We start from the raw sequence: 12,953 nt of genomic DNA, 5'->3' as shown, positions 1-12,953 counted from the left end.
TATCTGAACACGTATTACTGAAATTGGCTGGGCTTTGGTTAATATTTAATAACAATGTAGTTCCAATAAAGGCACAGGGTAAGTGAGGAAAGGTATTTTCACTGCCTTGAAACCACATTTAATTTAGAAAATGGTTACACATTTTATCCCCAAAGAGTAATGGCTTTATTATTTGACTATTTCATGTATTCTAAGTGCTGTAAAAAAGAAAAAAAAGAAAACATATTTCAGACAGTCAGAACCAGATTAATAATTCCAACAGGGATACAAGTGTCTCTATGTTAGAATCACACGTTTTAGGGTTACAGTTAACTTTTAGATCCTGCCATTCTGAATGCAAACATGATCCAGTTGTCAAACCCCTATCCTGATGATCAATATTGATTCTGGCCCAGTGTACTCTGAGCCAAGAGTTTAAAGTCCTGTGCATCCTGGCTGTGCAGACAGTAAGATATGGACGCTAGGTCATAATGAAAGGTCAGTGTTGGGGGCCAGATGTTCATGAACGGTCAGTATTGGGGGGGCAGGTGGATGCCAAGACTGTGCAGCAGGTTAGAGGCAGGCCCGGCCAGCCCAGCCTGGGAGCTCAGAGACTCCAGGAGGTTAGTGACCAGGTTAAGGTCTATGTTCAGGGGCTGGATCTCCTCTTCATCCTCACCCAGCAGATCCTCCTGGGTCTGCTTTACTGGGCCTGCTTTACTGGTGTCCTGCTTGAACCATAGAATAAAATCGTTATTTAACATATTTCTATGCAACTAATTCAACTTATGCAGCCTCTCTCCAAATAACTCTTTACAGAATTTGCACACTGCAACAAGAAGTAATAAATATCCACCACAACTTGGACTTGCCTGCTGGTTGAAGCTCTGTCCAATGTTTGTGCCCATTAGCTCATGGTCCATCTCATCCATGTACTCCCTAAGACCTTCCAAAGCTTCTGGCCCTACTCCTAGCGGTCCAGTAGGACCCTTCACGCCATCATCATCATCATAATCATCATCGTCGTCGTCATCTAGGTCGTCTGAGTCCAAATCCTCGTCCTTAGCCCCTGAAATATTTACATAGCTGAAAAGTACAGACTAGACAGGCCCCAACATTATACAGTAGGTTAGGGCCGGGCCTGTCTTCTTTTAATCAATAACTAGGGTAAGGGTAGGGCTCGGTTATCACTAACATTTTGAAGCTGAACCATTTGCGCATATGCTTGTACTGCACAGCAGAGTGTATCAAATAAAATGTTATTGGTCACCACATATTTAGCCGTTATTGCGGATGTAGCGAAATGCTTCTGTTCCTAGCTCCAACAGTGCAGTAGTATCTAACAATTCACACAAATATAAAATAATGGAATTAAGAAACATAAATATTAGGACGAGCAATATCGGAGTGGCTTTGACTAAAATACAGTACATACACATATGAGTTGAGTAAAGCAGTATGTAAACATTATTAAAGTGGACAGTGATTCCATGTCTTTGTATGAAGGGCAGCAGCCTCTAAAGTGCAGGGTTGAGTAGCAGGTTGTGACAGCAATTTAACAGTTTGAAGGCCTTGAGATTGAAAAACAGCTTCTGTCTCTCGGTCCCAGCTTGATGCACCTGGGGCGGCAGGTAGCCTAGTGGTTAGAGCCAGTAACCGAAAGGTTGCTGGATCGAATCACCGAGCTGACAAGGTAAAAATCTGTCGGTCTGCCCCTGAACAAGGCAGTTAACCCACAGTTCCTAGGCCGTCATTGTAAATAAGAATTTGTTCTCAACTGACTTACCTAGTTAAAGTTAAAAATATATTTTTAACTTTCTTAAACTGTACTGACATCCCCTTCTGAATGATAGCGAGGTGAACAGGCCATGGCTCGGATGGTCGATGTACTTGATCTTTTTGGCCTTCCTGTGACATCGGGTGCTGTACGTGGCCTGGAAGGCAGGAAGTGTGCCCCCGGTGATGCATTTGGTAGACAACACGATTGCGGGAAGTGCAGTTGCCATACCAGCGGTGATACAGCCCAGAATCGAGCGCGATGGGAAAAGGACAAACCCTTCCCTAACCCGGATGATGTTGGGCCAATTGTGCACCGCCTTATGGGTCTCCTGGTCACGGCCGGCTGCGACAAAGCCCGGGATCGAACAAGGATCTGTAGTGACGCCTCAAGCACTATGATGCAGTGCCTTAGGAGGCTATAGAAATTTGGTTTGGCCCGAGGTTGAAGAAGCGCACCTGCGTCTTCACCACACTGTGTGGGTGGACAATTTCAGATTGTCAGTGATGTGTACACAGAGGAACTTAAAACTTTCCACCTTCACTAGTCCTGACGATGTGGATAGCGGCTTGCTCCCTCTGCTGTTTCCTGAAGTCCACGATCAGCTCCTTTGTTTTGTTGACATTGAGGCGGCCTCGTCATTGCTGGTAATCAGGCCTACTACTGTTGTGTCGTCTGCAAACTTGATTGAGTTGGAGGCGTGCATGGCCATGCAGTTAATGGGTGAACAAGGAGTACAGAAGGGGGCTGAGCACACACCCTTGTGGGGCCCGTGTGTTGAGGATCAGCGAAGTGGTTGTTTCCTACCTTCACCACCTGGGGGCGGCCCGTCAGGAAGTCCATGACCTAGTTGCACAGTGCGGGGTTCAGACCCAGGGCCCCGAGCTTAATAATGAGCTTGGAGGGTACTAATGGTGTTGAAGGCTGAGCTGTAGTCAATGAACAGCATTCTTACATAGGTATTCCTCTTGTCCAGATGGGATAGGTCAATGTGATTGTATCGTCTGTGGATCTATTGGGGCGGTAAGCAAATTGAAGTGGGTTTAAGGTGTCAGGTAAGGTAAGGTAGAAGGGATATGATTCTTAACTAGCCTCTCAAAAGCACTTCATGATGTGAGTGTGAGTGCTACAGGGTGATAGTAATTTAGTTCCGTTGCCTTTGCTTTCTTGAGTAAAGGAACAATGCTGGACAGCTTGAAGCAAGTGGGGACAGCAGACTGGGATAGGGAGAGATTGAATATGTCCGTAAACACTCCAGCCAGCTGGTCTGCGCATGCGCCGAGAACGCAGCTAGGGATACAGTCTGGGCCGGCAGCCTTGCGGGGGTTAACACGCTTAAATGTCTTACTCACGTCGGCCACGGAGAACGAGAGCCCACAGTCCTTGGGAGCGGGCCGCGTTGGTGGCACGGTGTTATCCTCAAAGCGGGTGAAGAGGTTTAGCTTGTCCGGCAGCAAGACGTCGGTGTCCGCAACGTGGCTCATTTTCTTTGTAATCAGTGATTGTCTGTAGACCCTGCCACATACGTGTCAGTCATTGAATTGCGACTCCACTTTGTCTCTGTACTGACGTTTTGCCTGTTTGATTGCCTTATGGAGGGAATAACTACACTTTTGTATTCGACCATATTCCCTTTCATCGTGCCATGGTTATATGCGGTAGTTCGAGCTTTCAGTTGTGCGAATGCTGCCATCTATCCAGTTTGGGTAGGTTTTAATAGTCAGTGGTAACAACATCCCCTGTACACTTCCTGATTAACTCAGTCACGGTGTCCACGTATTAAGTCAATGTTATTCTCACAGGCTACCTGGAACATCTCAGTACATGTGATCAAAACAATCTTGAAGCATGGATTCCGATTGGTCAGGCCAGCGTTGAATAGACCTTAGCACAGGTACTTCCTGTTGGAGTTTCTACCCATAGGAAGGGAGGAGCAAAATGGAGTCGTGATAGGATTTGCCGAAGGGAGTGCAGCAGAGGGTCTTGTAGGCATTTCAAAAGGGGGAGTAGCAGTGGTCCTGTGTTTTTCCAGAACGAGTACTACAGTCAATGTGTTGATAGAACTTCGGTAGTGTCCTCCACACATTCGCTTTGTTAAAAATCCCCAGCTACAATAAATGCCGCCTCAGGAATTGTGGTGTCCAGTGTGCATAAAGTCCATTGTAGTTCCTTGAAGGGGAATATATACTCGGCTGTGACTATAACAGAAGAGAATTCTCTTGGGAGGTAATACGATCGGCACTTGATTGGGAGGTATTCTAGGTCAGGTGAACAAAAATACTTGAGTTTCTGTATGTTATCACAATCACACCATGAGTAATTAAATCATGAAACATACACCACCGCCTTTCTTCTTCCCGGAGAGTTCTTTATGCCTGTCTGCACGATGTACCGAGAACCCAGCCTGCTGTATAGACGGGGACAGTAAGTCCCGAGAGAGTCATGATTCCGTGAAACAGAGTACGTTACAGTCCCTGATGTCTCTCTGGAAGGAGATCCTCGCACTGAGCTCGTCTACTTTATTGTCCAGAGACTGAACATTAGCGAGTAATATACACGGAAGTGGTGGATGTGTGCTCACCTCCAGAGTCGGACTAGAAGTACACTCCGAATACCTCTTTCTCCGCCGGTGGCGTCTCAGAGTAGGCTCTGGAATAAGTTAAATTGCCCTTGTGGTACGAAAAGGCTCCAATTCGGGAAAGTCATATTCCTGGTAAGTTACCGCCGCTCTGATATCCTAAAGTTATTACCGGCTGTATGTAATAACACAAAAAACATTCCGGGCTAATAATGTAAGAATTAACACAAAAACAACAATACTACAAAGTTTCTTAGGAGATATAAGCAGAGCTTCCATGTCTGTCGGTGCCATCTGTTAACTCGAAATGACACAACGACAAGGTTCCAGTTTAACAAAGTTTACTATATGAACACTCAAAGGTAGCCATTACACTCAAGGCTAGGTCCATCAACGATTAGACTTCCTGCGCATGCGCACTCTTGACTGAGTGATAGCCCCGTAATAACAGAAATATAGGGATACTTAAAACCATCTATGTGCCATCTGACTAAGACCATAATATAATTTCAGAAGTGCTTCAACCTCGTCCAATATAAAACAGGAGAGATTATTTCACAGAAAATAATGTTCCTCAAGTTCAGAGTGATGAAAATTACACAACTGCTCACTCATGTCTCTTCATTGAGCAGAGCAGCCCAAGTTGATCCATTGCTATGGATACTCAGACTCAAGAGCGTCATCAGCAGAGAGGGCTGCGCGCAGGGAGCGAGTGAGACAGCGAGGAGCAGCTAATGGATTTACAAACAGAATAAGTTATTTCAGATTTCGGGCCGGGCCTTAAATTTTGCAGAATAAATCTGTGCTGGGTAGGGCATGAATGTCGCAGGCATGGGAGCGCTCTGGCTTTAAATTCATACCTGTGCAGGGCTCTAACGCAGACCACCACTTCAAGCTAGTTCTACTGTGACATATGGATTTCATAAAACAGTAGCCCTTATTCAACTACATACCCAGTAGTCTGTCCAGTGCACCAGCCATGGATTCAGGATCAAACCTGAACGGCTCATTTGAATGGGACCTATAACAAACAAAGGCAAATTACATATATATTACATATTCCTGAATACCCGTTGCTGTCAGCTAGCGTACATTAACGTTCTATACAGTATTATTGCATAGCCCTTTACATGGGAAGCTAACTGCTAAGTAGAACAGTGTGGACAGACAGTGAATCAGCCACTCAGTCAGTCTAACCAGGGTAGTTCGGCCCCCTCGTGTGAAGACATGGCATTGATGAAGTTCTTCATGCCCTGGGTCACAGCCACCAGGCTGTAGCTGCCCTCCTCCTCCCCTTTCTCACTCCTTCCCCCCTGCGTATGTTTGGTCAGGTTGGGCTTTGAGCCACCCAACCCCACTCCACTCCCCTCTCTTTCCTCCAACAGATGATCCAACTCCTGGGCTGAAATATCCAGCCAACTTTCACCTGGACATGGGGGATAATAAAAAATCAAAAAAATCAGTGTTGTCATCAACCTTGAGCTCATTCTAGCTTATCTTTAAGGAAACCGCTTCTTTGTTCTGTTTACTACATGGGTATGTTCACTACAGGCTGATCCCTTCCCCTAATCAGCAGTCCTTATGACTGTGCTTTATCTAACATGAAAGCCAGCATGCTACGTTATTGTGAACATATCAGTTCAGTGAGTGAGATAAAATAAACGGAACTTCACTCAATGCACCTGAGCTGGTAGAAGCCTGACTGTTGTACTATAGTAAAGTGAGGTGATGTACTCACTATCCTCTGGGGGTAGATGGGCCTCCCGTTTACTCAGCTCATCCAAGTTGTAGGGAGCACAGCTCTGTAATAGCTGAAGGACCTCCTCAGCTGGGGCCCTGCCACCTGAGCTACAAACACACACATGATAGTGTATTCACAGTGTTTCCCCCTAATTGTTAGGAAATTTGCTTGACAACTGAAAATTCTCAGCCCTGCTGACAAAATGTGTAGAATTGCAAGAATTTGTTTGATACCGCACTCTCGCTCTGCCCCATGGGAAAATTGCAGGAAATTAGCTTTAAAATAGGTAAATTTGTCTCTGCGGCTAAGAGGGCCTCTAAAACCACGGCATTGAAAATACCACATGTGTACTCACACACACACATAAGCGGAAAGCACTCACCTGTGTGTTGGGGTGATTGACTGCTTAAAGAAGTTCTCTGCTGAGGTCATCAGTTTTTTGTAATGTGCAGAGCCCTCCAGCTCCCCCTGCCAGACAACACAATAATATGTCACCAAAAGGTATAACGCTATGAAACACTGACAATTGCAACGCTAACAGCACAACACTGCTATCCTCACTGAAACACGAAATAGAGGGTTGTTATGAGTAATCTAGGAGTCTTCTCAAGAGTTTATTCCCCCCCCCCCCCCCCCCCCCACCAACAATTATGAAATAATTATTTACTTTTGTTTGCAAGATTGATAATGTTTTTTTTTGTCTGTTGCTAACCAATAGAAAAATGTGTAATCAGTTCACTGGGTTAACGATCAGTTGAAGCAATTGTACATGCGGTTTAATAACTCAAGTTCATTGGTACAAAACCGATGAGCTAGTGTCTGCTAAATGTTATATCATATAAAATAAATATTACATAAAAATGTGACACGTGATATATACACACACACATCAACCAAATATATGCAAGCCTTGAGCCAATCACCCTTTCTGTCAGAGGCAGAGTAATGACTCACTCTGAAATAACCATTCTTCTTCAGACTGTTCAGAAATCCTTTCCACAAGGGGTTACAGCTGATGGGAGCATCAGGTACCGATGATGGCTGTCTGCATTTGGAGCACAGGATTTCAAAGCCATGGGCCTGGGAAGGTCAGAGACAAGAATGACTAAGATCTACACAATAAATAATTATCCCAAGTAGTCTAAGAAAAATCAATATTGTTAGTGGGTGGGGGTGAACTCACCAGTTTCATGCCCAGCTCGTGGGCACGGTACTGAGGGTGGGACCGGGCAGGCAGGGTGAACCCACTCCTCCGGTCGGGGGTGAAATGCTGCTGCTGCATTTGGGCGTACAGGCAACGGGTGAACATCACCTGGAAATACAAATAGACAACATCTAAATACAGCACTAATACACCAAAACACACAATGCAGTCATGTTGTAATGATACCAGTACCGCGATACTAGGAAGTAAAGGACACAAAAACAGCCTTATGTTTCCAACCAGAGTCACATTTGTATATTTCACAAGCAATAGCACATATTTTACAAAAGCAGGTTAAAGGACAATAGAGTTTAGGCTGTGTAGTATTCTTTTTTTGCCAAGGAAAATCTGGTATCTCAATATTGGTATCATGACAACACTAAAATGCATACACCCGTCAACCAGTCAAAGGCAACTTATGTGTACTGAGGTTAGGACTCGTGTGTCAGCGGGAAAGGTCCGGAACGTCCGACAGGCCTGTAGATCCACTGGATCTCTCAGGTAGAAAGCTGACACTGCCGGGGCAACCAGTTCTGGTCGCTTTGCCAACACTGTAGCGATGCCCGCAGGCAGGAAGCAGTGAGCATGGTGAAGGTTTGCCTGGATCTTCTCTGGATATCTGTGAAGCCAGATACACCCACTTGCGGTCATTATGACAGTAGGATTGAATGTGTGGCTAGACCTACACAAATCTATATACCTTTAAATACGTATTTCTGAGCAATCATAAGGCCCAAATCTACCCTCAAACAGATAACCTACAATCACTTCAAGTCATAGCGTTGTTTCTGCTGCTTCACTCACCCCTCCAGTCTTTTTCCCAGGGCAGTGCGGATTTTGGGGCTTGCGAGACAGGCCTGTGTGTGAGATGACAGCAGTGCCAGAGCCTGGGTCACACTGGGCACCGCATCCCTGGGTAGGCCAACATCACCAGAGCTGGAGGGACAAGGCAGGATGTACAGCTCACCTCTGTGGAGGAACACCTAGCAGACCAGAACCAGAGAAACACACAGATTGAGAGAGACCTACAGAGAGACCAGAGTGAGCGAGACCTGATATGCACCTACAGAGACAACAAACAAAGGGATAGTAAGGTATGTGAAGCGATGTACAGAGAGCGATACACAGATTGCAGTCCTCACACGTAGACATCTTACTCTGTTCTCACTACTCTCTGGATTCAACCACTTTGGAAGATAGTCTGCTGCTTCAATCAGAAGGAACTCCCCATCATTGTCCTCTAACCTGTATCAAGTTAAAGTAAATATCAGTAGGAAAGAAAACACAAAAGAAGAATTGAAATCAACTGGAAGTATTCCAGGGCTTTGCAGACTGGGTTCTACCTGGCAGCAAGTTCAGGGAAGGCTTGCGTGATTTGTAGGAGGAGGTATACAATGAACCACTCATCCTCCACACTGTCCCCAAACACAGTGCTGCCTCCAATGTGTGCAGGAACTCCCCCTGCAGGTACAATCAAGACATCACCATTCAATCAGTCAAAGCTTGCAATTAATTGATATAACAAATACTTAAAACCTTGAAGAGCATTTGTATCCAGATCAGGACAAGTACTGTACCTTTCTCAGTGTGGTACTTGAGGTTGAATGGTTGCTGTTGCCAGATATACCGCATAACGAGAGGTGCAACCTTGGCCAAAATCTCCTCCACTAGGTGTTGCAGACATAGTTCGTCAGCCTGTGTGTCTGAGACGTTTGGCTGAACCAAGAAGAGATTGTACTGGACCATGTCCTCTTGCATGGCTGTTCTACTAAGTAGGTCCATTGTGGGGATGGCTTGATGAACCTATGATATGAGCAATAACAAGAGAAGTGATGTTTCTTGAGTTTCATATCAGCAGAGACTGTTGTAGGTCAGGACATTGTGACATACAGTGCATTCAGAAAGTAAATCAGACCCCTTGACTTTCTCCACATTTTGTTACATTAGCCTTATTCTAAAATGTATTAAATACATTTCCCCCTCAATCTACACACAATATCCCATAATGACAGAGTAAACAGGTTTAGAAGTTTTGCAAATGAATAAAAAATAAAACTGAAATACCTTACTTACATAAGTATTCAGACCCTTTGCTATGAGACTCGAAATTGAGCTTTAGGTAGATCCTTTTTCCAATGACCATCCTTGGGATGTTTTATACAACTTCATAATAATTAACCTTTATTTAAGTAGGCAAGTCAGTTAAGAAAAAATTCTTACTTACAACGACGACCTACCCCGGCCAAACCCGGACGACGCTGGGTAAATTGTGCACCGCCCTATGGGACTCCCAATCACAGCCGGATGAGATACAGCCTGGATTCGAACTAGGGACTGTAGCGACACACTGAGACGCAGTGCCTTAGACCACTGCGTCACTTGGGAGACCACCTTTGTTAAATTTAGTTGATTGGACATGATTTGCAAAGGCACAAACACACCTGTATATAAGGTCCCACAGTTGACACTGCATGTCAGAGCAAAAACCAAGCCATGAGGTCGAAGGAATTGTCCGTAGAGCTCCGAGATAGGATTGTGTCGAGGCACCGATCTAGGGAAGGGTTCCAAAAAATATCTACAGCATTTAAGTTCACCAAGAACATAATGGCATCCATTCTTAAATGGAAGTTGTTTGCAACCACCAAGACCCTTCCTAGATCTGGCCGCCAGGCCAAACGGAGCAATCGGGGGAAAAGGATCATGGTCAGGGAGGTGACCAAGAACCTGACAGAGCTCCTCTGTGGAAGTACTTGTCCTTCTGGAACGTTCTCCCATCTCTACAGCACTCCATCAATCAGGCCTGATGGTAGAGTGGCCAGACAGAAACCACTCATCAGGAAAAGGCACATGACAGCCCGTTTGGAGTTTGCAAAAAGGAACCTAAAAGACTCTCAAACAATAAAATAATCACTCTTGCGTTTGGGCCGCCTGGTTCATTGCGAACTAATTTGACAGAATATTACGTAATTATGACATAACATTGAAGGTTGTGCAATGTAACAGGAATATTTAGACTTATGGGTGCCACCCGTTAGATAAAATACGTAACTGTTCCGTATTTCACTGAAAGAATAAATGTTTTGTTTTTGAGATGATAGTTTCCGGATTCGACCATATTAATGACACAAGGCTCGTATTTCTGTGTGTTATAATTAAGTCTATGATTGATAGAGCAGTCTGACTGAGCGATGGTAGGCAACAGCAGGCTCGTAAACATTCATTCAAACAGCACTTTAGTGCGTTTTGCCAGCAGCTCTTTGCAATGCTTCAAGCATTGCGCTGTTTATGACTTCAAGCCTATCAACTCCCGAGATTAGGCTGGTGTAGCCAATGTGAAATGGCTAGCTAGGTAGCAGGGTGCACGCTAATAGCGTTTCAAACGTCACTCGTTCTGAGACTTGGAGTAGTTGTTCCCCTTAATCTGCATGGGTAACGCTGCTTCGAGGGTGGCTGTTGTCGATGTGTTCCTGGTTCGAGCCAAGGTAGCGGCGAGGAGAGGGATGGAAGCTATACTGTTACACTGGCAATACTATAGGGCCTATAAGAACATCCAATAGTCAAAGGTATATGAAATACAAATCGTATAGAGAGAAAGTCCTATAATAAATACAACCTAAAACTTTTTACCTGGGAATATTGAAGACTCATGTTAAAAGGAACCACCAGCTTTCATATGTTCTCATGTTCTGAGCAAGGAACTTAAACGTTAGCTTTCTTACATGGCACATATTTCACTTTTACCTTCTCCAACACTTTGTTTTTGTATTATTTAAACCAAATCGAACATGTTTCATTATTTATTTGAGGCTAAATTGATTTTATTGATGTATAATATTAAGTTAAAGTGCTCATTCAGTATTGTTGTAATTGTCATTATTACAAAAAATAAAAAATAAATACTAAATAATAATAAAAACGGCCGATTAATCGGTAGCTGCTTTTTTTTGGTCCTCCAATAATCGGTTTCGGTATTGAAAAATCATAAATCGTTCGACCTCTAGCCTGAATGCCATCATCACGTCTGGGGGAGACCTGACACCATCCCTATGGTGAAGCATGGTTGTGGCAGCCACATGCTGTGGGTATGCAAAGTAAAGAGAGATCCTTGATGAAAAGTGCACTCAAGACCTGGCCCAGCGAGAGCACAAATCAAATCAAAGTTTGTCACGTGCACCGAATACAACAGGTGTAGACCTTACAGTGAAATGCTTACTTACAGGCTCTAACTAATAGTGCAAAAAAGCTATTAGGTGAACAATAGGGAAGTAAATAAATAATACAACAGTAAAAAGACAGTGAAAAATAACAACGAGGCTATATACACCAGTTAGTCAGGCTGATTGAGGTAGTATGTACATATGGTTAAAGTGACTATGCATATGATGAACAGAGTAGCAGTAGCGTAAAATATGAGTTGGTGGGTGGTGGAACAATGCAGATAGCCCGGTTAGCCAATGTGCGGGAGCACTGGTTGGTCAGCCTAATTGAGGTAGTATGTACATGAATGTATAGTTAAAGTGACTATGCATATTTGATAAACAGAGTAGTAGCAGCAGCTTAAAAGAGTGGTTGTGTGGGGGCACACAAAGCAAATAGTCCAGGTAGCCATTTGATTACCTGTTCAGGAGTCTTATGGCTTGGGGGTAAAAACTGTTGAGAAGCCTTTTTATCCTAGACTTGGCACTCTGGTACCGACTTGAACCCCCTGTGCAGCAAAGCTTCCCATCCAACCTGACAGAGCCTGAGAGCATCTTCAGTGAAGAATGGGAGAAACTCCCCGAAAACAGGTGTGCCAAGCTTACAGCGTCATTCCCAAGAAGACTCATGGCTGTAATCGCTGCAAAACGTGCTTCAACAAAGCACTGAGTAAAGTGTCTGAATAATTATGTGAACGTGATCAGTTTTTTTATTTTTTGCTTTTTCATTGAGGTTAGTGTGTAGATTAAGAAAAAACTATTTCATCCATTTTAGAATAAAGCTGTAACGTAAAATGTGGAAAAAGTCAAGTGGTATGAATACTTTGAGTGCAGTGTATGTACAATGACATTTGAATGATAGCTAATTGAATTATAGGAAAATAAACTATTCAGCTCGTCCTATATCGATGAATGTACTGATTCGCTTGCTAACTGTTAAAGTAAGCTCTATAGGGTTCTAGTTTGGACATGCCTCTGGAGACCTTGCTATCGTCGTATGATGTAATTGAGCTAGCTAGCTAACTGGTTTCTTATGTAACTGCAATTGATCACATGCCATATTGGTCTCTCGAAGTCTTCAATGTATAGGCCTAAACTAAAAATTACAGGATATTTGCAAATTATTAAGTCATGACAATAAAAGTAAGCTCTCTGGGCTGCTAGCTAACGCGACACCATTCTAGTCAGTGTCTTTACCATGATAAATTCACGTTAGTGACAGTTCCGAGAGCGGTATTACCTTGCCTTGTTTATTATGTAGCTGATGTAACGTTGGTTTTCTAGACAGAGTCCAATGAAATTACAATTAGTCGTGAAGTTCTGTCGTTCTCATGCTGTTTTTAAGACCGTTTTTGTCCTACCATTAATACATCTCGGCTATAAAACTAGTTTTACTATGGTTCCTATATGAAACGGATTTATCTCAGAAATATTTATTTACTGCAATGAAAATGTGCTTTAAACGTTTAAATATTGAC

The 12,953-nt window shown here is 43.7% G+C and overlaps 1 protein-coding gene across 3 annotated transcripts; it reads right to left on the bottom strand.

Annotated features, from left to right (window-relative positions):
• Positions 1-93: 93 nt before the first annotated feature.
• Positions 94-12,864, bottom strand: ecd (ecdysoneless homolog (Drosophila)). Of its 3 annotated transcripts, none has more exons than XM_055926565.1 (14): positions 12,716-12,864; positions 8,857-9,082; positions 8,623-8,740; positions 8,437-8,524; positions 8,084-8,262; positions 7,706-7,898; positions 7,259-7,387; positions 7,030-7,155; positions 6,458-6,543; positions 6,073-6,182; positions 5,532-5,760; positions 5,288-5,355; positions 852-1,048; positions 94-710 (listed from the first exon to the last, which is right to left on the bottom strand). In XM_055926565.1, the coding sequence occupies exons 2-14, from the start codon at positions 9,059-9,061 to the stop codon at positions 510-512; spliced, it is 1,929 nt and encodes a 642-aa protein (XP_055782540.1). In that variant the 5' UTR covers positions 9,062-9,082; positions 12,716-12,864; the 3' UTR covers positions 94-509. The 3 variants fall into 3 exon arrangements, with proteins under 3 accessions (XP_055782540.1, XP_055782557.1, XP_055782548.1); XM_055926582.1 differs by having other exon boundaries at positions 94-707; XM_055926573.1 differs by having other exon boundaries at positions 12,721-12,864.
• Positions 12,865-12,953: the final 89 nt, after the last annotated feature.

Source organism: Salvelinus fontinalis, chromosome 1 (genome assembly GCF_029448725.1).
Source record: "Salvelinus fontinalis isolate EN_2023a chromosome 1, ASM2944872v1, whole genome shotgun sequence".
In the NCBI taxonomy this organism is placed as follows: domain Eukaryota; kingdom Metazoa; phylum Chordata; class Actinopteri; order Salmoniformes; family Salmonidae; genus Salvelinus; species Salvelinus fontinalis.
This window is presented reverse-complemented; position numbering and strand designations above follow the sequence as displayed.

What these genes read in the sequence shown, in the direction of transcription:
- ecd (XM_055926565.1), bottom strand. Translation starts at nt 9,061, where the DNA reads ATGGACCTACTTAGTAGAACAGCCATGCAAGAGGACATGGTCCAGTAC. An exon ending in TCAATCACCCCAACACACAG is followed by an intron (nt 6,183 to 6,457) that starts GTGAGTGCTTTC and finishes GTGTGTTTGTAG; the next exon opens with CTCAGGTGGCAGGGCCCCAG. An exon ending in TGCACTGGACAGACTACTGG is followed by an intron (nt 1,049 to 5,287) that starts GTATGTAGTTGA and finishes TAAATATTTCAG; the next exon opens with GGGCTAAGGACGAGGATTTG.